Below are 22617 nucleotides of genomic sequence, written 5' to 3'. Positions count from 1 at the left end.
ATTGGGCAAAGGTAGCTTCTTCTGTGACATTTTCCTTGCGATCCACTTTGTTGTTTTGGGTAACCCCTTTCCAAGAGCCGAAACCTTAGGATCCAGGGCTTTTTTAATCATCAATGGAAAGATCCTTTTAAGGTAGATGACATTTGGGCGCCAACCTGATGGCACTCAGAAGATGCCTGAATGGGGCTCATGTCATGATGGAAGAGGAATAATTTTATTTTGATTCATTTATTAAAATAAATTACATTAAACTAAATGTAACAGCACCATTTATGCGCTGTGGGGGCATAGTTGGGATCTCTGCCCCTCCAATTGGCACTGTATTTATTAGAACCACTGGCATTATCTAAATAGTTTTGATTATTTGTGTAATTATTTAACTGTATCAGGCAATCGTGACAATGGACCTCACTTTGTCAATCAACTAATCCCCAGATTTGCACAAGTATTTGGTACACAATTAAAGAATCATCCTCAGTCAGCAGGGTTAGTGAAAAGAAACAATGGAACAATAAAGAATAAATTGAAAAAGACCATGGCAGAAACTGGGAAGAATTGGTTTTCTTGCCTACCTATGGTAAAATTGAATATGCGTATTACACCTAATAAACAAGGGCTCACCCCATTTGAGGTAATGTACAGGAGATCATATAATTTGCCACAGATAAAGATAAGAGGCAAATGATGAAAGGGAATTGAATACCAGATCAATACAAACTGTTAATTCCAGAAACACAAGAGCCAATTCCTGAGAAATTGAGCATTGGAGATTGGGTACTGGTAAGGATAATCAAACGGAAGAATTGGTCATCACCAAGGTGGGAAGGACCTACCAAGGTCTACTCACCACCCCCACGGCGTGTAAAATAGCTGAAAGGAGTTGTTGGATACATCAGGCACACTGTAAGAAGGTAACACCACTTGCTGGTAGTCACTCATTAAGTCTGGGTACAAAGGGGGGTCCAGACAATAGGTTGGACTCGTCTCAAGCCAGTGAAGAAATCCATTCCCCAAACCCTGAGTTGACGGCCAGGTAGGATGAAGGGGTGGTGCCTGCTTATAGTTTATTGGGTAGTGACTGATGCCTTTATAATAATTCCTTATTCTATTGCTTATGCTAAGTGGGATGGGAACAAGAAGGTGACTAGATGGGAAGATACCAGAGCAAAAAATCTGACTTTTTCATAAACAGGAGATAGTTCCATTGTCATTGATCTGTGTAAGTTGATTCATTGCGAAAATATAGGGCTTAACAAAGAATTGTTTAGTATGTGCAGAAGCCCGTCTGCAGTTGCTACAGTACCATTTCCATTAACAAAAGAGATGATCCAATAGGATTTGATTGTATGATAAAATTGTTTAATAACACTTATACCCCGACTGGAAATAGAACTTGTCATACATTAGACCTGTTGTTTCCTAGTGTAAAAAGGCTCAATTACCTCCAGCAGTGCAAATATATGAGGGAAATTACACCTGTATGGAACTTCAGGGTAATGAAAGCTAATTTAATTATAAGGAATTATCTGATTCACTATGTGTGGAGAGTTTTTCCACAGGACTGCGGCAGCCAACCCAGACTGCGGCAGCCAACCCAGATGTGCGGAGACCGAAATATAAGACCTTTCATCGATCCAGAAGGAAAAGGAAAGTGTGCTATAATACAACTCATTGTACCTATGAACCTATTAACTTCACAGAAGGAGCCAAAGTCAAGGAAAAGGCGACCAATACAACCACAAGGATCGTTTGATAATCGAATATATATTTATGAAATTGGAGTACCACGAGGAATCCCAAATGAGTTCAAAGCCCGAAACCAAATTGCAGCAGGTTTCAAATCTGTCCTTTTCCGGTGGAGTACAATAGCGAAAAATGTGGACTGGACAAACTACATCTATTATAATCAACAGCGGTTTGTGAATTATACTCGAGATGCTACTAAAGGAACACATGAGCAACTGGATAATTAAAATGGCTTTGGACATGCTATTGGCCGAGAAAGGGGGCGTGTGCAAGATGTTCGGGAACCAATGTTATACCTTCATACCAAATAACACCGCCCCTGATGGGAGCATCACCAAAGCCCTGGAAGGACTAACATTCTTATCAAATGAACTTGCCGAGAATGCAGGAATACATAATGTGTTCATCTCTTGGTTAGAAGGATGGTTTGGGCGATGGTCGGGAATGATAACGTCCGGAATGATTACTATCACTATGGGAGCTGCAGTATTAATATTCGGAGGATGCTGTTGTATTCCATGTTGCCTAGGACTTGAATAAGACAATTGATAAAGCTATAAATCAGACTATGTACTCCCTGATAGACAAAGAAGAATATGATCAATTACTAAGAGTATCTGAGACTCTACATATTAATGAAGTTATTGACATGAAAGATGAATCATCAGTGTTAATGACTGATACTGAAGATGAAGAGTCTAATGATATTTGAATAATATTTTGATAACCAGGAGGGAAATGTTAGAAAAATGCTTGTGTTACACTTCAACTATGACCATTTAAACAGTGTACCTAACCTAGCAAAACATAATATGTTCATATACAGTCATTAGAAGAAGCTTGATGTATTTTTATATCTTTTGTATCTATTGTTCCACGTCTATGTTGTACAGAATACGGGGGCTGCTAATAGTTTATTCCCCTCTGTTAACTTGCATGTACGCTAACAATTTATAGAACAATAATTTAACAAATTCTAGAAAAATGTTTATGGTCTTAAGTGGCAAAATTGGCTGTATGTGATGACATTAGGCATTGTATTGCATAACCTATTTTTCAGGTCACTGTAGTTGATTTGACTTGATAACAGCACAAAAATAAAGAACTATAGAACTGCTTCACAAATGTTAATAAAAACATGCACGTACATCACACCATGTACTTCGTGTTAAATGAAAAAGGTTAAACCTGTACATTGTGCTTTCCACACTGCTACAAATACATAGACACCCCCCCAAAGCAAAATTTGAATTTATTTTTATTTTACAAGATTAGGGTAAGGTCATGCAATGTTCCCTGTTTGATAATTCGATTTAACTGATGATATTTGCACACAATGTTAGTCCGACCTGCCTCTCGACCAGCATTAAAAATGCAAAGGTACGATTCCATACGCTCATTTGATCCAGCTAAAATCTATAAAAATTACCAGGATATTCCTAATTCAAAACTTTAAGGGACAAAGGTTTCTTTGTTACAAAACCCTGCTTCCTTGTGACTGTATTAATATTTAGTAGCAATCACTGGCATCTTCATATACCCCCTTCACCATCACAATACATTAATCCAAAAGATCAGTGCATTAATGGGGGGGGTCACTATTTCTACAAGCGCAGGGAGATCTAATTTAATTTGCCCACGGCACAAAAATATCTTAAATATTTGATGGCACGTCATTAAAAATATTACTTTATAACTGCAATATCAAAGGGACGCTTCAGCTACCATGAGCACATTAATGCATGGGATTTTCTGCCAAACAACAAGTTTACCCCTTTCCTCACCCCAGCTATATTATTATTATCTTTTATTTATATAGCGCCAACAATTTACGCAGCGCTTAATTCAAGGGGTCTGACAAGACGAGAATTGACAGACTAAGACAAACCGATACATTAGGTGGAGAGACTCGGCTCGCAAGCTTACAATCTTGAGGCCTTGGAGGAGGAACGTACGGCGGAACGCGGTCAGCTCCAGCACCGGCTCAGACAGCTCTGTGCATGCGTGGATAAGTGCTCACATTGGTCTCAGTGGGAGGTCATTCTTGGTGCTGGTTGGGTGCTTCAAGCAACCAATCAACAGCAAAAAACATTGAATCGTAGAGAAGGAGGGACACTGCAGTTTCTGAAGAATAGATATTAACGTACACACTTTTCTTACACCCATGCATTCTTGTACACAGTGGGGGTGTCAGGGACAGTAATCTATAGTAATAATAATAATGTCACTGCAGACCTTGATTGCTGACCAAACATGATGCAAGGACAGTAACGAGAAGAAAAGGAAAAAAATCTTACCTATGCAATTAGGGAATATTAACTTAAATTTAAAATTACTTTTCAGAAACATTTATATATTTTTAAAAACTGTAATAGCAATAGGAAAAAATATGAATTTCTACAAACCTTGGGGAGTTAATAAACTGATATAAACACATTTTGCTTTATTTCACAGGATATAAGCCAGACATAAAAGCAGTGTGAATACCAAAGTTTTCCTTCAAGTAGATTTGATGCAAAGTTTTGCCAATCCTAAGCAGTACTTCTCGATTTTCTGCAGCCCTGAGATGTTATTTGGCGTCTCCTGACCGATGGGAATGAGAAAAATAAACCCAAGATACTGAGGTAGTGCTGCTTTCATTGCTGATGAAAATGGTTTAAAGTATTTAAAAAAAAAAGTCATAATATTCCTAATAATGCAAAGACTAGCAAGTGATTTGCAACAGCAGTCATTGAACTACGTATCACCATCCACCACCAGGGCTGGCTCATGATGGGAGTTGAAATTTAGGCTGCATAAATTTAAAAGCATTTAAATGTAGTTTATTTACATTTAAATGATTGGTTTTTTTCCATTTTGGAAATTATATATTTCTTCAATATATTCTTTATTGACGAAAACACCCCAAGAATAAGTTCCAAGAACAAAAGGGATCATGGGAAAGTTTTATTGGTGACTATCAATTGCAAGTGTACATCATATGGTCCTCTGAAATCAAAGCACTTAATGACTTGAATGTGATGTTGTGGTCTGGTTAAAAGACAGACAGCTAAACAAAATAAGAAGAGGAGGAGGATAATCATTTTGTTTTTCCATTCTTTAGGACATTTCAGCCTTTAGTCTGAATTATAGCAAGTAAACCAACACACAGGATAACCCATAACTGATATATTCACAATTTGCACCCATAGTATTTGTAGTTCAATAACAACTGGAAAGGCATAGTTGCCGAACTTTGCAATAACGACATTGGTACAACTGAACGCATGCTTCAGTAAAGCACCATAAAAAAATAATTACTGTACTGTAAGAATTAAATACAAAATATTGTTTGCTTTTCTTATGGTCCTATGGAGTATAAAGTAACCAGTGGCTTCCAATAGCAATATCAGGTTGTCACTTCTTTTAGTGTGTTCACATTTTGTTATAGATGGAATTAGTGTATAGCGTCAGCTTACGTAGAAATGTTTTTAAAAAAATCCACATAAAATACATTGTATCGGTTCCTAGTACAGCTAGTCCTGTATAAAAACACATGCCAATGTTCTTCCAGTCCTTCATGATCATTATTCATAAAATTATGGGGGGGCAGGATTGCCCTTCACTTTCAGTTTACAATGTTAGCTATATTAATGGAATATAACAGATTTAATAAAAAAGTGGCAGCCTTGTTGCAGTCTTAACATGATTTAATGCACATATATGTATATATAAATATTTTAATGCTATTATAGCTTCAGAGAAAAAGAAAATAATTAGTTCTCTTCTCATTCCCATATTGAATGGTTACAGCTCTTGGAAATCCAACAACGTAAACGCCACTACACACAGTAAGGAACTACCCTGATGATCACAGGATCAGGAACGTGACCCAGGCTCTCTGTAAGAGCTGCTTTATCTTAAACCCTTGTGTGCCTTGCAGCATTACTATAGGCGTGAATGGCACCAAAGGGTTCAGGGATGTGGGGGGGGGGGGGGGAAATCACACAAATCTTCACCTCTAAGGGTTAAAACAACCCCCAGATTAACTATCCATGGAACGGGGGCAAGAAACTGCACCAGTCCACTGAATTTTAGACACACAGCATTTTTTCTCATCACAGACTAGTGCATTAGTGGAAGTTTCCAGCCAAGAATGACTTCATATAAAAAGTAAAATTAAATTATATATTAAAAAAAAAAATGTTGCAAGACATGTTAAGAGTCAAAGGTCGGCACCAATTTCTTAAACCAGAGGTCCTGCAATGCATTGCTTTGCAAATTTTAATAATATAAGAGGGTTTTAGTTAAATAAATTCTCCTGCCCCTTTTTCAAGCACCCCGTTAATTTATAATTAGCATCAGGCAAACCTGAAATATCAAGATGAAAATGCTTTCTGGCACTTTAAGGGGAAATCCTTACTTAAAAAAATAATAACTGTTAGAAATAACCAAATGGTAAGAAAGTGCCTGAATCAAGTTGCCAGCATTTAGAGCCCTTTTAAAGACAAGGCAGAAAAAGGTGTTATTACGAAACCAAAAGTTGGGTTCTCCATTAAATTTCCAGAAAAGGTCCAGAGTTTCCATTTAATGAAGATCACTGGGATGGGTTTACGCACAGCTAAGTCTGTTCATCTATACTCCAATCATCTGTTCCTGAAAAAGTAATACATTTGGTTTCTTCTTCCTTTTTCCTTTGCTCCATGACCCATTCCACAAAGGTGTCGAAGAGACTAGGCCAGGCCTCATCTTCACTGTAGTTACTGAGATCTGGTCCAATCACCTGAGTAAAGTTTAGGAACATGTTCCACGTGTCGCGGGAGATTCCCTTGATTCCTGAGGGGTTCTCGATTAGGAAGTCTAACCACTGGTCCAAAATGAAGGGTTTGTTTTGAGTGAACACAAGCCTCCACAGGGCGATGGCAATTTCCCTGTGAAGCGACCGCTGCCCTTCTTCAGAGTCCAGGCCGAACTGAAAGGTGAAGCGATACAGATCCTTAAACTTATCTTCCTGCTTGGCGTCATTTAAAAGGCTGGGGAACCGGTTACAAATGCCCTCGATGCTGTCTGCATTTATACCCTTGCAGCCTTCAAAGAATTCCTTTCTGTTACCGAAAGAAAAACAATAGTAAATTATATTGATCAAAATATATTTAACACTGCGTACAACAATCTTGTTAAAATACACTTTTTGGCAGAGCATTGTATCCGATAAAGAAATAATGAATAAATGGGGGCCAGGGACGCAAACTAGGAATGTTTTACTGTTCCTCTTATTACACATTACTGTTCAATTATTTTTGGGTGGATACCCTCCGCTCTCAAGCAGCAAGGTAAGCAGTGAACCCCACTTTTAAACACAGGGAGGCAAAGGTGACATTCGATGTACGTATATTGCGTGTTCACACACCGAACAAAAAAAACGTATGATGTGTATATTTAAGTTGTGACCTACAATGCATCCGTGCCATAAGTCTGATAATTTACAAAACTACTACTACTGTTTGCAAACCAAGCGAACGTGAAATGGCAGAAGGATTATTGGGGAGTAATACGTTTTGAGAGCAGTAAGATATGCCACGTAGTGTCCGATGATCTGTTCATCACAAACAGCTGTTTCATGCCATGCCTTAAAGGGGGAGTTATATAGTATTTCTCCAGGTATCTTACGGCAGGCAAGATATAAAAAACTATGCCAGGCTTTTTACGTCTGATGTACTGCATCCTTGACAACACAATAGAGAAGCTTAAGCTTCATTACCATAAAATCACATTTCTATGGCATTTCCGGTCATGCACCAGAAACAGAACAATTCCACCGAATGCAAAAATCTAAAGCAGGGCCTACCTACTAAGCTAAACTATCAAAGGCATTACTAACTACATCGGTACAAGGTTATAACTAGATATTTGTTTAAAAACATTACATTTTTCCCTTTGAAACATTACAGAAATAGGTTAACATTTTCTGGAACCACGGTCAATCCATTCAAATCTCCTGGAAGCCCGGTTCTATTCCTTGGCTTTATGTAATTATAGTGATGAAATATACATTATCCAAAATATTTCAGCTACATTTAGTTTCCTGAATGTCAAGAGGTAAAACTGACCTAGTGAATTTGCACATTGTGGCAGCCTGGAATTTCCAAGCCAACACTAACACTCTAAATTCTGTAGGATCCACACACAGATCGTTGCAAAACCGCTCCATGCCTTCTTCTAATATAGCATCCTCCCGTTCATCCTTGTATCTCCTAAATAATTCCTCGATTCGCTGTGCCGATGACATCTCTACCCCTATGCCAGTGTCTTTTTTCTTTGTGTCACCAGTAGGTTGTTGTAGACCCGCTTCTACTGCGGCGTCTGATTTCTTTGTTCCATTAGCCAGAATGTCCCCAGATGCCTTCCCGCAGATGGCCGCGTGCTCTTCCTTATGACCTGAGCTTCTCTTGTGTGGCTTGCCAGACTCCCTCTCGCCATTTTTACTGCCCAGTGTGGATGAAGGATTCTTACACTTGGTGACACACTGGCCCATGTTGAGCGTGCCCAGTTTTAGAGTATTCCCCTTTGTACCCGACACCGTCTCAGCCGATGTTCGATACACGTCAACATACCATCCAGAGAGGTTGACTAACCTAAAGGAGAAAATAAAAATAAGAATCTTTAAGTAAAATCTTTAACTACAATCAACAAAATTATAGAAATGTTGCATGTAGACTAACAGATTTTTCAGGTGCCTAAAAGAAACCAGTGATAGTTATGTCCACACGAGGGCACACTGTTGCCATAAATACATTTTCTTATACCTTCAGCAACCAGGTCTCAGAGTAATTTCAATAAACTGTTGACAAGGTAGGCACAGCTTCATATACTGGGGCCCTCTACGGCTCATATTGGCCAGAGACAGTGGAGGCAACAAACACCGGCTGAAACGATGTACACAGTTCAGCGGAGAAGAAAAAACACCTCCATGGAATAAGACAGGGGCGTCCAACCTGCGGCCCTCCAGCTGCTGCAGGACTACATCTCCCATCCTGCTCAGCCAGCCCCTTAGCTGAAAGCATTATGGGAGATGTAGTCCTGAAGCAGCTGGAGGGCCACAGGTTGGAAGAGATCTACTGCTGAATGAATAGAATGAAGAATGCATATTAAAATATGCTGGAGGTGGCTGCTGGCGAGCAGTGGCAACCAAGAGACGTATCTGCCGAAAACACCTCCTGTGAGGAAATTGGCAAATGCACAGGGGGGGTTCTGGTGAACCCTTCCAAACATTAGCAGGGGTGAGAAAAAGATCATTTAACCCCTTCGCGACCTTTGCCGGTTCAGGACCGTCATGACAAGAAGGTCACTAAATGACCTTTGACGGTCCTGAACCGTCAAAAAATTAAATAAGCTTAGAAAGTGATCAACGATCACTTTCTTCGCTTAAACGGCGTTACTGTAATGCCTCGATGTCGAGGCATTCAGTAACGCCGAGATCGGCATCGGGGGCCATGTCTGGCCCCTCCACGGGGCGTCAACAGCCGCCATACATTGTATGGCGGCGGACGCCCGTTTTAAAAGCGTTTAGGAGGCGATCAACGATCGCCTCCTAAACTTAAATGGTGTCGCTGGAATGCCTCGATCAGGAGGCATCCAGCGACACCAAACACTTACCTTTGGATGGGCTGTGACCGCTCCGGAGAGCGGTCACAGCCGCAGCTGCCGGTGATCTTCGCCATCAGAAAGATGGCGGCGGCCCGGGAAAAAAAACAATAAAGAAGAAAGTTCGCTAGACGGTCTCCTGACCCTCTAGAGAACTCTGGCTCCACTTGCAGGTTGAATACAGGTACTGCATTCAACCAAGCAAGTCAATGGAACCCAGCTTTCTAATCACTATGTGATTAGCAAAATATTAAAAAAAAAATAAAATAAAAAAAAATGGAAAAAAAAAATGTGCTAACATTTAAAAATAATTATGCAGTGATGTCACTTGATAAACCATCCAGTACAAGCAAAATGTGTAAAAAAAAATATAAAAAAAGTATTAAAAAAATAAAGTTTATTATTTTGAGCAAGTGCTAAAATGTCTCAAAAATCTCAACAAAGAGTTAAAATAAAAACACTTCAAATACTCAAGGGGTGTCTAATATATATAAAAAATGGCTGATGGGGTAAATTGGAGTGGCCGAGCTCAAAGATAGCGCATAGGTACAGACTGACCAAAATGGAGAAAAAAAGCGCACTTCCCAAATGTGGCATTTTAAATCTCAAACAACCCGACAAACCCATGCATGTATGGGTATCGCTGTACTCAGGAGATGTTCCTGAACACATATTGGGGGGTTGTTTGACAGTGGCATATACCAGGACCTGTATATCTATAACTAAAGTACAATTTGTGTGAAAAAAAAATTACTATTACAAAGTTTGACAAAGTGTAGTTCTATAATTGGTGCATGGAAAGGGTTAAAATAACCACATTTGGAATACCCTGGGGTGTCTAGTTTTCACAAATATATGGTTTGAATGGGTTAAATTTAGTTAACCGGCTTCAAAGATATTCAAAAGAGGAGATGGAGGCAGACTGACCAGATTTGTTAAAAAAGATTTGGAAATCATAAAACGCTGCTTGTACTTATTGCCCTATAACTTACAAAAAACAGCAAAAAAACATAAAAACATTGGGTATTTCTAAACTCAGGACAAGTAGTAGAATCTATTTAGCTAGTTTTTTTACTTGCTTTTTTTAGGTGAGTAAAAGACTTTTCAAATAAAAGTCATAAAGTGTTTTTTTTTCAATTTTTCACCATGTTTTTTTTATTTTTTTTATAGTAAATAAGATGATATGATCGAAATAATGGTATCTGAAGAAAGCCCATCTTGTCCTGAAAAAAACAATATATAACTTATGTGGGTACACTAAATGGGTGTGGAGAAAATTACAGCTGAACACAAGCACCACAAAAGTGTCAAAACAGCCTCGGTCCCACAGGGTACAAAACGAAAAATTAGCCCGGTCCTTAAGGGGTTAAAGGGAATGTCTCTTAAAGCACCTTATGATGTTATTCAATAATAGACGGGTCACTGACATGCATTTTGTGTATAGAAAGTTAAATCCCAAACAGTTGCCTAATTAACTCAATGGAAACAAAACAAGGACACAGACATAACTACCAATTGCTGTATTAAGATTTAGGATCAAATAAAGGCAAGTGGTACCGCGCCAGCAGCTTCAGTTCTCATTAGCCCCATTCATACAGGGATGCCTATTGAAGGGGCATTAATGGCCATTCAGTTGCCCCAGGCATCAGTATTTGTCTTGATTCACCTAAATGCACGGTGCGGCACTCAAACATACATCACATGTTTTATCGGCAGCTTCACACTTTCCAGATGCATTCTCTGCGCATAGTTTAGGATTGAACGCCATCGGTTATTATCATTTATTGTTTATATAGGGCCACCATATTCCACAGCACTGTACAATCAGTTCCCTGCTAAGCAGGCCTAGAAGCCAATGAGCTCTGAAGAGTTTCTACGCGTGAGACCGAATACAACTCCTCGCTCTGTCCCTTTAACAGAAGCTTAAATAGCAGTCATTTAAACAAACACGTCATTAAGAAGAAGCGCCTACATACCAATCAGCTGCGATACAAAATATCAAGGTGGCTTTTAATGAGCCCCAAGTGACATTGCCTGCCCGGAGCATAGAGGAGAGACAAGCTGCTCACACCAGGTGTCTGAATAATACAATTCTATCTGACAGCGTTAGTAACCACAGCCTCCACAACTCCCACACGCATCGCGCCCACAGCCAGCTGTTCACCACTCCATCTCCCACAATGCTCTGCCAGAGGCTGCTAGAACTGTAGTCCTGAAGGACCTGGAGGGGTACGATTAGGCTGTGCCTGTCACATTACATTCACTGCATCACAAACCCTTAAAGGAGAAGTCCCACTGAAATACTGTTTCCAGCTGAGGCCTCCAAGAAACCTCTATCTGCAAACATGGAGGTAGCCCTTTAGGCAGTCGTGTGACTCCTGGCCTTTTGGCCAACATCATCTTTCCCTTCATTGACTTTAGTTTTATCAGTGTCAGGCTGGGTGATTCGAACTGAGGCGTTCTACTGCTTACCGCAGGCAGTTTGATAAGGAGAGGGATTAACAGGAAAGTTGTATTTCAGCTCCTTGCTTTCACTATAAATAGTGAAGAGGGGCAGCTGAAACCACAACTCTCCTGAGCTTTAGTGAATAAACCCCAGGGTGCCCTGTATTTGCTCAAACCTGATATTAGTAACAGAAAACTTTTTGGGGAGTTCCTTGTTAAGGCGAACAAACATCTCTTTTACTGACTTTCTGAAGCCAAACCAAGTCGTTTTTATTAATGGTCTTAATTTACCATAAAAGCCTCATCAAACCTTTACATCAGCAGAGACGGTGCGGCAGGCACAAGGAGCGCTTGTAACCTTCTACGTACCAAACTCCACCATCAATTCATAAGAATGTAAAGCGGCAGCCTCAGCGTACTCCCCAGGAGATGGCTTCTGTCAACGTTGATGGATGTCATCGTAAGAACAAGCGCAGACTGTTCGGCATAAACGCTGAATAGAAGCGCGTGGTTTACAATGACAGATGAGCTCAGTTACAAATAGAAATTCTACTTTCACTGCGACTCTTTGTGGCTTCAAACAATCCCAGGGGAGGACTAATGACCAAGAAACGCTTGTGAAAACAGGAAAGCCAAACGACGTGCACACCGCGCGGCGTAGAAGGTGCGGTAACAGCCGGCTGGGGCATGGTTTTTATGTTCCCGGGGCCCTTTCTAAAGAACATTTTAGGTATTTGTATAATAAAATGGCTCTATGTACCCCAGCTGCAGAAATCTCTGTTTTTACACTTTCGGGAGAAAAGCAGGAGAGTCGGAAGTATTATCACATACATTCTACTCACCAAAGCCTCACGACTCTTGCCCTTTTTCTTAGGACTTTATAAGTTGCTTTTGCCACGATCCAGATGCTGCAAGAAGCCAACATTGCCGCAAGGGCCTTAACTTTACCTTAGAATCCTGATAGAGATAACTATACCCTCTCTAGTTGGTTGAGAAAGCTTCCAGCGCCAGGACACGCTCACATCCACACGGGTCTACACATGATCGGCTGTGGAGTCGGCAGGCAGAGAACATGCTGTATACGCCATGTATAGAAAGATGCTCCCAGCCACCCATCTGAATTAAATAAGGAAGGTGGTGCCATAGAGGGTCCCTTTTACAATGAAATAAACATACATCTCAAACGTCTCTGCTACAAACATTAACTAAAGAACAGAGGAAAAGCACTTTCGCACCTCTATGATCCATTTACCTTTCAAAAGCTGTCACATTTATCATTAAAGATCCATCAGTAGCAGGAATGGGGCCCTAACTCTAGATTTACAGAAGTGTTTTATAAATTCCGTCAATAAGGATTTGTAATGAGTATATCACACGCTAGCAGCCGCCGCCACCCTACCAAACAGCCAGGTGTAAGAAATGCCGAAACCACAGCAGCCGTCCCGAAAATACACTCCGGGATCATGGAATATATCAGGTTTTTACGCACACTCATTACATGCCAAGCCAAGAACCTGGACTTCCATCTCCAAAGCCACGCCGCACTCCTGCGTCTCACAATCCTACGTATATTCACAGCTCGTGATCGATTACAGGCGCTCGTGAGATTTTAGCGCATTCGAGTTGCAGACGTGAAACAAGTAATTACCCGGGATGACACGTCCAGCGCCCAAATCTATAAGGACTGTGTAAAAGATTCAGCCGGCCTTGGTGGCCCTTCAACAAACTATGTCATGATTGAGCAAGGGAGGTATGAGCCGGGCCGTGGAGACGAAGTGTCACATCTACTAGTAAAACAGTAGGCTTTGGTAACCATAGCAACCAGCATAAACAGAGGTGCAATTAAGCTGAAAGCGAACGTAACAAAAAGCGACAGCATTCCCCCAAAGGAGCGCATGCTGTGATTAGCGAGCGGCGGGAGGAGCGGGCGTAACAATCCACGCTGTGCACCGACGCAAACAATCCAGAGCAGCGGCCCGCGTTGGTGAATGCAAGCAGGACAAAAGAGCTAATCGTTTAATCGCCTTTATTGAAACATCTAAAATGCGCAGCGAGCCCGTCAGCAAGTCTGCGTTATCATATTAAGTCCAACAACGAAACCTTTTACGGTACGGAGCTCGCTCGGCAGCTGCATTCCGACAAAATCATATTAAATCGTTCGTGGAAAAGCGATCTTACGCACACGAGACGCTTCACGTGCACTCTCACAGCGCGGCCCCTCCAGCCTCCAAAAAGACTGAACTGAAACTCTGATCGGTTTCCTATACATCCGCAAAAACCTACATTTCAAAGAAATTCGATATATTTTCCTTAAACAGCCTTAAAATTCATAAAAAAAAAATGAAAGCCGTAACTATTCAGATATTTATAGACAGATTACAGTTTATACGCGGGGTTTAAATGCAAGGACGAGAGGTCAGTCTAACCCGAGAGAATCAGGGCTGATGTAATTAACTCTTACTTCGCTGACGGGGGCAGTTATTACTATGGTGAGAAAAATACCGGAGAGATAAAACGTAAGAGTTACAGGCTGGCAGTTATACTTAAAGAAGTCCCGGCGCATGCAGCCCAAGACTCGCAGAAATATGTTTTGATCTAGGAAGTGTCCCGATAATGTATATAATGTATCAGGGAGAAGGGGCGGGGGTACTAAGTAGTATGCGTGTTCTGTACACGCAGTCGTTTCCTTCTCTCTCGTGCAGCATACACCCGTTCTATTGCAGGTATATCACGGACATTAACACGCAGGGTGCCACGATCCAAAACGAAAGGGTCGGTGGAATAGATGTGGTGTAAGGAAAGTTAGTACACTGAAGGAATGTAAACATGCGCGGGATCTACATACGGCTCCTGAATGTGAGACGAGACCAGCAACTGATCAGCGCCTTTTTATCAGGGAAAAGCGCAGACCAGACGGCCGACCTGCCGCTAAACACCGAGAACGGAAGAGCTTCCGACTTCACGCCCCTAAAGATTCATTCATCAGGAAGGAGGTAACCGCCGGGCGACGCGTCCCGACACGCAATCCGACCTCATTCACACACAAGTTCTACATGCGCAGCCAGTACCAGCAAACATACGGTGCAATATACACACAACACGAAGACACACAACACGAAGACACATGGCCCAATATACACACCACGAATACACACACAACACGAAGACACACGGCCCAGTATACACACACCACGAAGACACACGGCCCAATATACACACAACACGAATACACACGGCCCAATATACACACAACACGAATACACACGGCCCAATACACACACAACACGAAGACACACGGCCCAATATACACACACCACGAATACACACAACACGAATACACACGGCCCAATACACACACAACACGAATACACACGGCCCAATACACACACAACATGAAGACACACGGCCCAATATACACACAACACGAATACACACGGCCCAATATACACACAACACGAAGACACACGGCCCAATATACACACAACACGAAGACACACGGCCCAATATACACACAACACGAAGACACACGGCCCAATATACACACAACACGAATACACACGGCCCAATATACACACAACACGAATACACACAACACGAATACACACGGCCCAATATACACACAACACGAATACACACGGCCCAATATACACACAACACGAATACACACGGCCCAATATACACACAACACGAATACACACGGCCCAATATACACACAACACGAAGACACACGGCCCAATATACACACAACACGAAGACACACGGCCCAATATACACACAACACGAAGACACACGGCCCAATATACACACAACACGAATACACACACAACACGAAGACACACGGCCCAATATACACACAACACGAAGACACACGGCCCAGTATACACACAACACGAAGACACACGGCCCAGTATACACACAACACGAAGACACATCGCCCAATATACAGGAAGACACATCGCCCAATATACACGCACACACAACGCGAAGACACACGGCGCAATATACACTCACACAACACGAAGACACACGGCGCAATATACACGCACACAAGGCGAAGACACACGGCGCAATATACACGCACACAAGGCGAAGACACACGGCGCAATATACACGCACACAAGGCGAAGACACACGGCGCAATATACACGCACACAACGCGAAGACACACGGCACAATATACACGCACACACAACACAGACACACGGCGCAATATACAAGCACATAACATGAAGACAGATGGCGCAATATACACGCGCACAACACGAAGACAGACAGCCCAATATACACACAACACGAAGACAGGCGGCCCAATATACACGCGCACAACATACGACACAATCTGCGTGTATACCCCACATGCGACACATCTAGCCTGCGTGTATACCCCACGTGCCACACATCTAGCCTGCGTGTATACCCCACGTGCCACACATCTAGCCTGCGTGTATACCCCACGTGCCACACATCTAGCCTGCGTGTATACCCCACGTGCCACACATCTAGACTGCGTGTATACCCCACATGCCACACATCTAATCTGCGTGTATACCCCACACACGACATCAATAATGGCACAATATACACGCACACACAACACAAAGACAGATGGGGCAATATACACACAACATGAAGACAGACGGCCCAATACACACACGCACAACATACGACACAATCTGCGTGTATACCCCACATTTAATCTGCGTGTATACCTCACATGCCACACATCTAATCTGCCTGTATACCCTACACGCGACACATCAATCTGCGTGTATACCCTACATGTGACATGAATCTGGGTGTATACCCTACATGTGACATGAATCTGGGTGTATACCCTACATGTGACATATGAATCTGCGTGTATACCCCCCAAGCGACACATTAATCTATACATATACCTTCACGGACCTGCATGATCTAGAACTTCTGGCCATCTTTACACACTGTTATAAGCATATTTATAAACAAAATATTCTGATATTCTATTGTCCTCCACAGAGCCCCAGATATTACCCCCCCCAATTTATCAATGGGAGTAAGAACCAATAACATGGAAACAAAGGGGTATTTACAATGCACTGACCGGGGCAGCCCACCCAATGAAAGACAAAGATTGCCGGCAGCCAACATGCGAAGACCCCCACGCTCTACATAGGGGCCTGGGCCATGCCTGATGAGGGCCCACCAGACAATCACACACCGAGGGGTCCGTGAAGGGAGCCCCCGCACCCGCACTCACCATATCTGCAGTGAATAAAGCCCCAGCATCACTTCCTACTCTGCCACATTCTGTCAGAGACGGAGGGGCCAGGGCTCCCAGTCAGCTGTGCGCCTGCGACGTCCGCACCTCTCCGCCGCCCGATGTGACGTCACCTGCGCGACAAGCGCGCTCCCGATGACGCCAGGACCTTCCCGAGCAAACGTTCCGAATTATAAACACAAGAGACATAATACAAATAACCGGCATGTCCCACTTAACAAAGTATATTGATGGAGCTATTGAATTCGAGTTAATCCCTTCAGGAAAATGGTGCTTATATTGTAGAACCGCTAACTGGACAGCCATACTTTCTTCTCCGTTCAGAGATGGCATCTTCTGCTTTATAGCAGCTCCTTTATGTCATTAGGTTGTTTCTTGCTAAGCTTTGTCCTCAGTTTACTGACGTTACATACAACGTTTAAAAAAATGGCGCCCGCTGTTGGCGATAGGGAGCAAAAATAAGAATTATTCCTCTTGCGTGTGGAACTCTCTGAGACCAGCGGACTTCTGTTCCCATGGTTGACGCCTGGCATCGATGTGACGTCACCCTCCGTAGGTCGTGCGTACCGCGCAAGGGGCGGATACTCTTGCCTCACGTGGTACAATCAGCTGGAGAAGTGAGTACTGGGAAGGAGGGTAGGCGCGGGGGGTAAGGACAACGCTTTGGTCCGGGGAATGATGGTGTTTACCGGGGAAGTCCTGCTTGTCCCGGAACGTTTCCTCCATTGGCTAATGACACGTTTTATTGGGGCCGACATAGAAAAATATGTAAACTTACATAAGCTTTAAGCACCTCAGAGGTCTCTTCTTCACTTGTTTAAAACCTGTTGTTCCTTATGTTGGCAGCATGCGGACAGAGTAACGTTTGGTTTGATATAAGGAAGGCGTCTTAAGCTTATTCCTTTTTTTTTAAAAAAATAACATAACCTTTTTCTGTATTTTCTCTGAATCCTAAGCCGGCCCACGTCTGACATAATAACTCCCATCACACACAACGCCTCGCTGGCCGTCGCTGTGTAAATGCGGGTCTGTAAAGCATAGCCGTTTCACATGCAGGTGGGCGTGGCTGTGTGCAGTCAGGCTGCTGTGATGTAATAGGTAGGGGAGGAATGACAGGGCTCTGTTTCTAGGCAGCTGTAGTATTTAAATTAACTTTTAAGCTCAGTTTTTAAGAACCAGGGATCGTTACAGAGAAAACCGAAATGACGGCTTCCTTTTACTTCTCTGTAATCCTATCAGGGGGTATTTCAGGAGCCCCTGTGTGGATCCGCTCCTTCAACCAGATGCTCTGACCTACAAAAGAGGAGTAGACTTTCTTAGCGTTGCCATAAAGAATCTGCTCCGTGTCGTGATTGTAAAATATTAAGACTGTCAAAAATGGCAGCGCCCATTTATCTGCTGATCTGGAACAAAGTGACATAAAACCAGGTTCTTGCCAGTGCGAGTTCTGTGTCGTTTGTGCGTCTTACAGCGCATGTGCGTTTTATTGTTTCAGATGACGGCAGCAACACGGAAAGAAGTTCTAAACCTTTATCGCAACATTTTCAAGATAGCTAAAAAATGGCAGTCGGCTTCTGGGCTAAAGGAAGATACTACGAAGGAAAAACGATACATTATTGGTGAAGCCAGAACGCTGTTCAATAAAAATAAAAATGTGCGTATATTGGTTGTACGGAGAAGGAGTTTAAAGCGGTTATTTTTGGGGTCTGCTCAGATTTTTTTCTCTTTTCTTTACTTGAGCATTAAGCAGTTGTGCCCATTTTCTTAATGTGCGTAGACACGTCACAGAGCAGCGCTGAGGTAGATGCCACGGGTGCAGCGCACCCAGGTGCTGGGTAACAGGCGTGCTGCGGGGCGCAAGCTGCAATAAAGGCGGCTCTGTGAGAGCTAAAAGGGAGTGGAAGGGAAAGCTGGTCATCTGCAGTGATGGGAGAGGGAGTGTGTGCTGTATGGCTGAAGAGTCTGTATGTGTTAGTGTATGGTGTTAGCATGTGTCTGGTGTTAGCATGTGTATGCGTGTGTTACTGTATGTGTGTATGGTGTTAGTCTGAGTGAGTGTGTTAGTATTTGGTGTCAGCGATGTTTGTGGCTGTTGGCTTATGGAGAGTGTCAGAGTTTAGGGTTAGTGGTGGCAATGAGTTAGTGTGCATGTATGTGTAACTGGTGTTAAAGTGATTGCGTGTGTTTTTGTAATAATTGGTACTGAGAAATACTGCACAGCAGGGATCAGTACTGAAACCCGGCCTGGATTTTGTCATTGATTCTTTAAAAAATATTAGCAGGTCTTCTTAGATTCTGTATAGACTACTGCAGTAGTTCTGTTTTTTTTTTTTTTGAGAACATAACTATAATAGCAATCCATTTTTGACACTTATATGCATATTAATATAATGTTATGTCAATATTTGTAATTATGCACATCAAACTATACAAATATTATTAATATACCATTTCTGTTCATGCAAAACACAATTTTCCCTTGTGATAATTCCCCACATTGTGATAATCAGCTGTATAATACAAATGCTTTATCTAGAACAGCTGAGACCGAAACCTAAGCGGATGAAAATCTATTTTGTTGTAAATCACTCGAATAACAGAGTGCGCTGAACAAATATAGTGAATTTAATATGTGTGACATTTACACAGTGTCTTGCGTGGGTGAACAAACCATAGTTATTAGCCGAGCAGCTTAAATAGAAATTATTGCCTAAAACCAATCACGTGAGATCAGGCAGGATTTGTTGTCTTGAGGAACCTGTTCCAGATGTGAATAAAGTTCCTTATGCTATAGTCCATAAAATACGATTTTCATGGTGTGATTTCATTCGCTTGTTTAAAGGGCATAAGCCGAGTTGAGATGCTTCAGTTTCTTACTGGGCCATAGGGTGGCGCCAAACACTCGCTATTTGTCAACCGTGTTTCCCAGATTGATGTCCTGTTGATCTCCACCTTAGCCGTCACGGTTATTTGTTAAACAGGACAGGACACAACCTGAGTGTACAGACAGCGGTGTTATATTGAGGTTATATGTTCTATTGTAACACAAGTAATGTGCAGGTGTTCGTCTAGCCCCCTGATTCCGGGGAGATAATCCTCCGCCGAAAAAAATTATTGAGCCTTTACAGTTTGTCCAGTTAACGGTTCTGTAGATTTTAATGCTTTCTAGAGCATGGCATTCATGGGTTAATTCTTGATCTGGCACTCATATCTCCCTGCACACCCGCACACATAAGACAAGACCAAGGACCAATTTAGGTCTGAGCCTCTTCATCAGGAAACATGGGCAGACCAGACGGGCCGAATGGGTCTTATCTGCCTTCAAATTCTATGTTTTAGAGTGAACCTGGTGCAACTAGATCTGCATAAAATACTTGCACCATCCCCAACTAGTTACACCATTTTTAAAACCATTTTGGATTTTTTGGATATCCTTATATTTATAACATCTTGGTTGCGATTTCAAGCTTTTGATTCTTGTATATTAAACATGTTTATTACATTTTCTGTAGCCCTTTCTATCCTGGTCTAAACCACCAAAACATTTGATCCTAGGCAGAGGCCGGGTCCCGAGGGTTTACTCCTGTTGCACAGAAGGCTGCTTTTGGGAGATGAAGTCCATATCGGAGACTAACATCTATTTTGCTTTTTGGATACACAATGCTCTACAACATGCACGATTTATTCCAGAAACCCATTATTAAATAGAATCTTTTCACTGCACCCTAGCAATATGTATTCATAAAACATTAAAAAAAGTATTTTAGCACTAGAAATTGAATGAGAATGCAAAAAGTTTTAGCTCTACATTTTCCAGCAACTTCAGCATCTTAATGTCTTCTGATCCCCTTGCTAGTAGTGTTTTTGTGGTTCTTTTCATTTCCTTTAATCACTCTCCGTTCCGTTGGCAGGTAACCAATGTAGAAACTATTAATCAGTGCATTGAGGAATGCAGAGCCCGAGTGGAAATTGGATTACATTACAGAATTCCGTACCCCAGACCTGTAAGTGCCATGAATACAAATAATACATTTATAGTTTCTTCTGAAGACCGGCATTTCATTAAATTAAACCATTTTATAGCCAACAGTGTTCAGGATCATTCCTAGCCATAAGAGTTTAAGAGCAGTGTCCTCTTCTCCTTCTGTGCCAATATGTCTCAATGTGCGTTTATCTTCTTGTCGGTTTAATGTCATTAAATATCTTCACTGCCCCCTGTTGTGATACAGCACTACTGAATCTGCTGGTGCTATATCGATAAATGTAATATAACAAGAAAAGGAAAGAAAATAGTTTTTAATGCCCCTCCTCACTCCCTTCAATCCCCTTTTCTCCACTTCTTTAAGCTTCTTAGAGTGTAGTTTCATTGATGCTCCTTGCTTTCTGAAGCCGATGAGTTGCATTGGAGCATACGTCAGCCAATCAGCTGAGAGAGTGAGCACCAATGAGCCGTCCTTTCTCACTGCGGTTCTGACCTCTCCTATTTTCGAACACGATTTCTTTAATAGCCTCTTTTACCCTTTGCTATTGAATGTATCTGTTGCAAAGTTGGAAGTGAACTTGTAGCAATTATTTTTTTCTTTTATTGTGTTTTCAGACCCACCTTCCTCCTTTGGGACTTGCAATACCGCACAGTAAGGTTCTGCGAACCCAAGAAAAATTAAGGAAACAAGCCAAACCAGTCTACTTAAAATCATACGATGAAGTGTCCTAGTGTGATCATATGATGAAGTGTCATACATTGCTGCCTGGTGACTACATGTTGTGTTTCATTGTCTTGGCCGGCTAGCTTCTGGGTGCTGGGATGTTCCTATTGGGGATAAGTCTAGCTTAATTTGTCAAGCATTCGTTGAAAATTTAAGCTAACAACATAATATTTAACACAAGCCATTTTCTTTTATATGTTTCCACCATGGGCTGTGTTTATGGGGTGGAAAAATGTTGCACATCTAAGAAAAGAATTGGTGGCTTAGGCATTCCCACAGAGCTTTGGAGTGCATCGTACGACTTGCTTCTCCAATCGATGTCACAGGCCTACAGCACAGTGGGGATCTGTTAAGATGGCCCCCGGTACTTGAAGGCAAACAGCCCGCTGCTTGTGTACAGCATGCAGTCACGTGCTAGAGGTAGGTTGGATGGACGGGATAAATGCCCCGTGTGCTGGAAATCCGCTATAACTGGAGCCATGGAGTTAGTGTTTTGGATGATATGTACACTTGTTTATATGTTAGCTAAGCCCCAAACCTCTCACACAAACTGCATGTCGGAGAATGACTTGGGTAAAGACTGCGGTGATAAGATGACACGTTTGTGATGCGACTCTATGTATTAATCTCTGGATGATTGTGTACGGCATCAATGTTATAAATAAAAAGTTATTTTGGGGAATAAACCATCGCCGTCTGAATTCTTTTCACAACCTACAGACTTCAGTCACGTCTCCCGAGTAACACTTTCAAAAAACCTACTGGATGCACTTTAATAAACTGATGAATTCTTAGAATAAAAGACCAGAATCTGTCAGCTAAATAGCTTTTCAGCAT

The 22617-nt window shown here is 42.0% G+C and overlaps 2 protein-coding genes across 3 annotated transcripts; one reads left to right on the top strand and one right to left on the bottom strand.

Moving 5' to 3' along the window:
- Positions 1–6346: 6346 nt before the first annotated feature.
- On the bottom strand, positions 6347–8260 carry LOC149283476 (DCN1-like protein 3). The gene is made up of 2 exons (XM_089497521.1): positions 7836–8260; positions 6347–6830 (listed from the first exon to the last, which is right to left on the bottom strand). Exons 1-2 carry the CDS (start codon positions 8258–8260, stop codon positions 6347–6349), a joined length of 909 nt encoding a protein of 302 aa, XP_089353647.1.
- A 10309-nt stretch (positions 8261–18569) lies between these two features.
- On the top strand, positions 18570–21788 carry LOC149283475 (LYR motif-containing protein 1-like). Of its 2 annotated transcripts, none has more exons than XM_089497517.1 (3): positions 18570–18728; positions 20986–21078; positions 21672–21788. In XM_089497517.1, the coding sequence occupies exons 1-3, from the start codon at positions 18570–18572 to the stop codon at positions 21786–21788; spliced, it is 369 nt and encodes a 122-aa protein (XP_089353643.1). The 2 variants fall into 2 exon arrangements, with proteins under 2 accessions (XP_089353643.1, XP_089353641.1); XM_089497515.1 differs by having other exon boundaries at positions 18570–18743.
- Positions 21789–22617: the final 829 nt, after the last annotated feature.

Source organism: Sceloporus occidentalis, unplaced genomic scaffold, assembly GCF_023333645.1.
Source record: "Sceloporus occidentalis isolate IW3139 unplaced genomic scaffold, rSceOcc1.0.p SCAF_103, whole genome shotgun sequence".
Taxonomy (NCBI): Eukaryota; Metazoa; Chordata; class Lepidosauria; order Squamata; family Phrynosomatidae; genus Sceloporus; species Sceloporus occidentalis.
Note: the sequence above shows the minus strand (reverse complement) of the source record. Positions and strands in the feature narration are given on the sequence as shown.

Excerpts from the sequence above, each read along its gene's own strand:
- LOC149283475 (XM_089497515.1), top strand. The coding sequence starts at position 18,570 with ATGACGGCAGCAACACGGAAAGAAGTTCTAAACCTTTATCGCAACATT. Across the intron at positions 18,744-20,985 it reads AAAATGTGCGTATATTGGTT|GTAACCAATGTAGAAACTAT; the intron begins GTACGGAGAAGG and ends TTCCGTTGGCAG. Across the intron at positions 21,079-21,671 it reads GAATTCCGTACCCCAGACCT|ACCCACCTTCCTCCTTTGGG; the intron begins GTAAGTGCCATG and ends TTGTGTTTTCAG.
- LOC149283476 (XM_089497521.1), bottom strand. The coding sequence starts at position 8,260 with ATGGGCCAGTGTGTCACCAAGTGTAAGAATCCTTCATCCACACTGGGC. Across the intron at positions 6,831-7,835 it reads ACAATGTGCAAATTCACTAG|AAAGGAATTCTTTGAAGGCT; the intron begins GTCAGTTTTACC and ends TTTCGGTAACAG.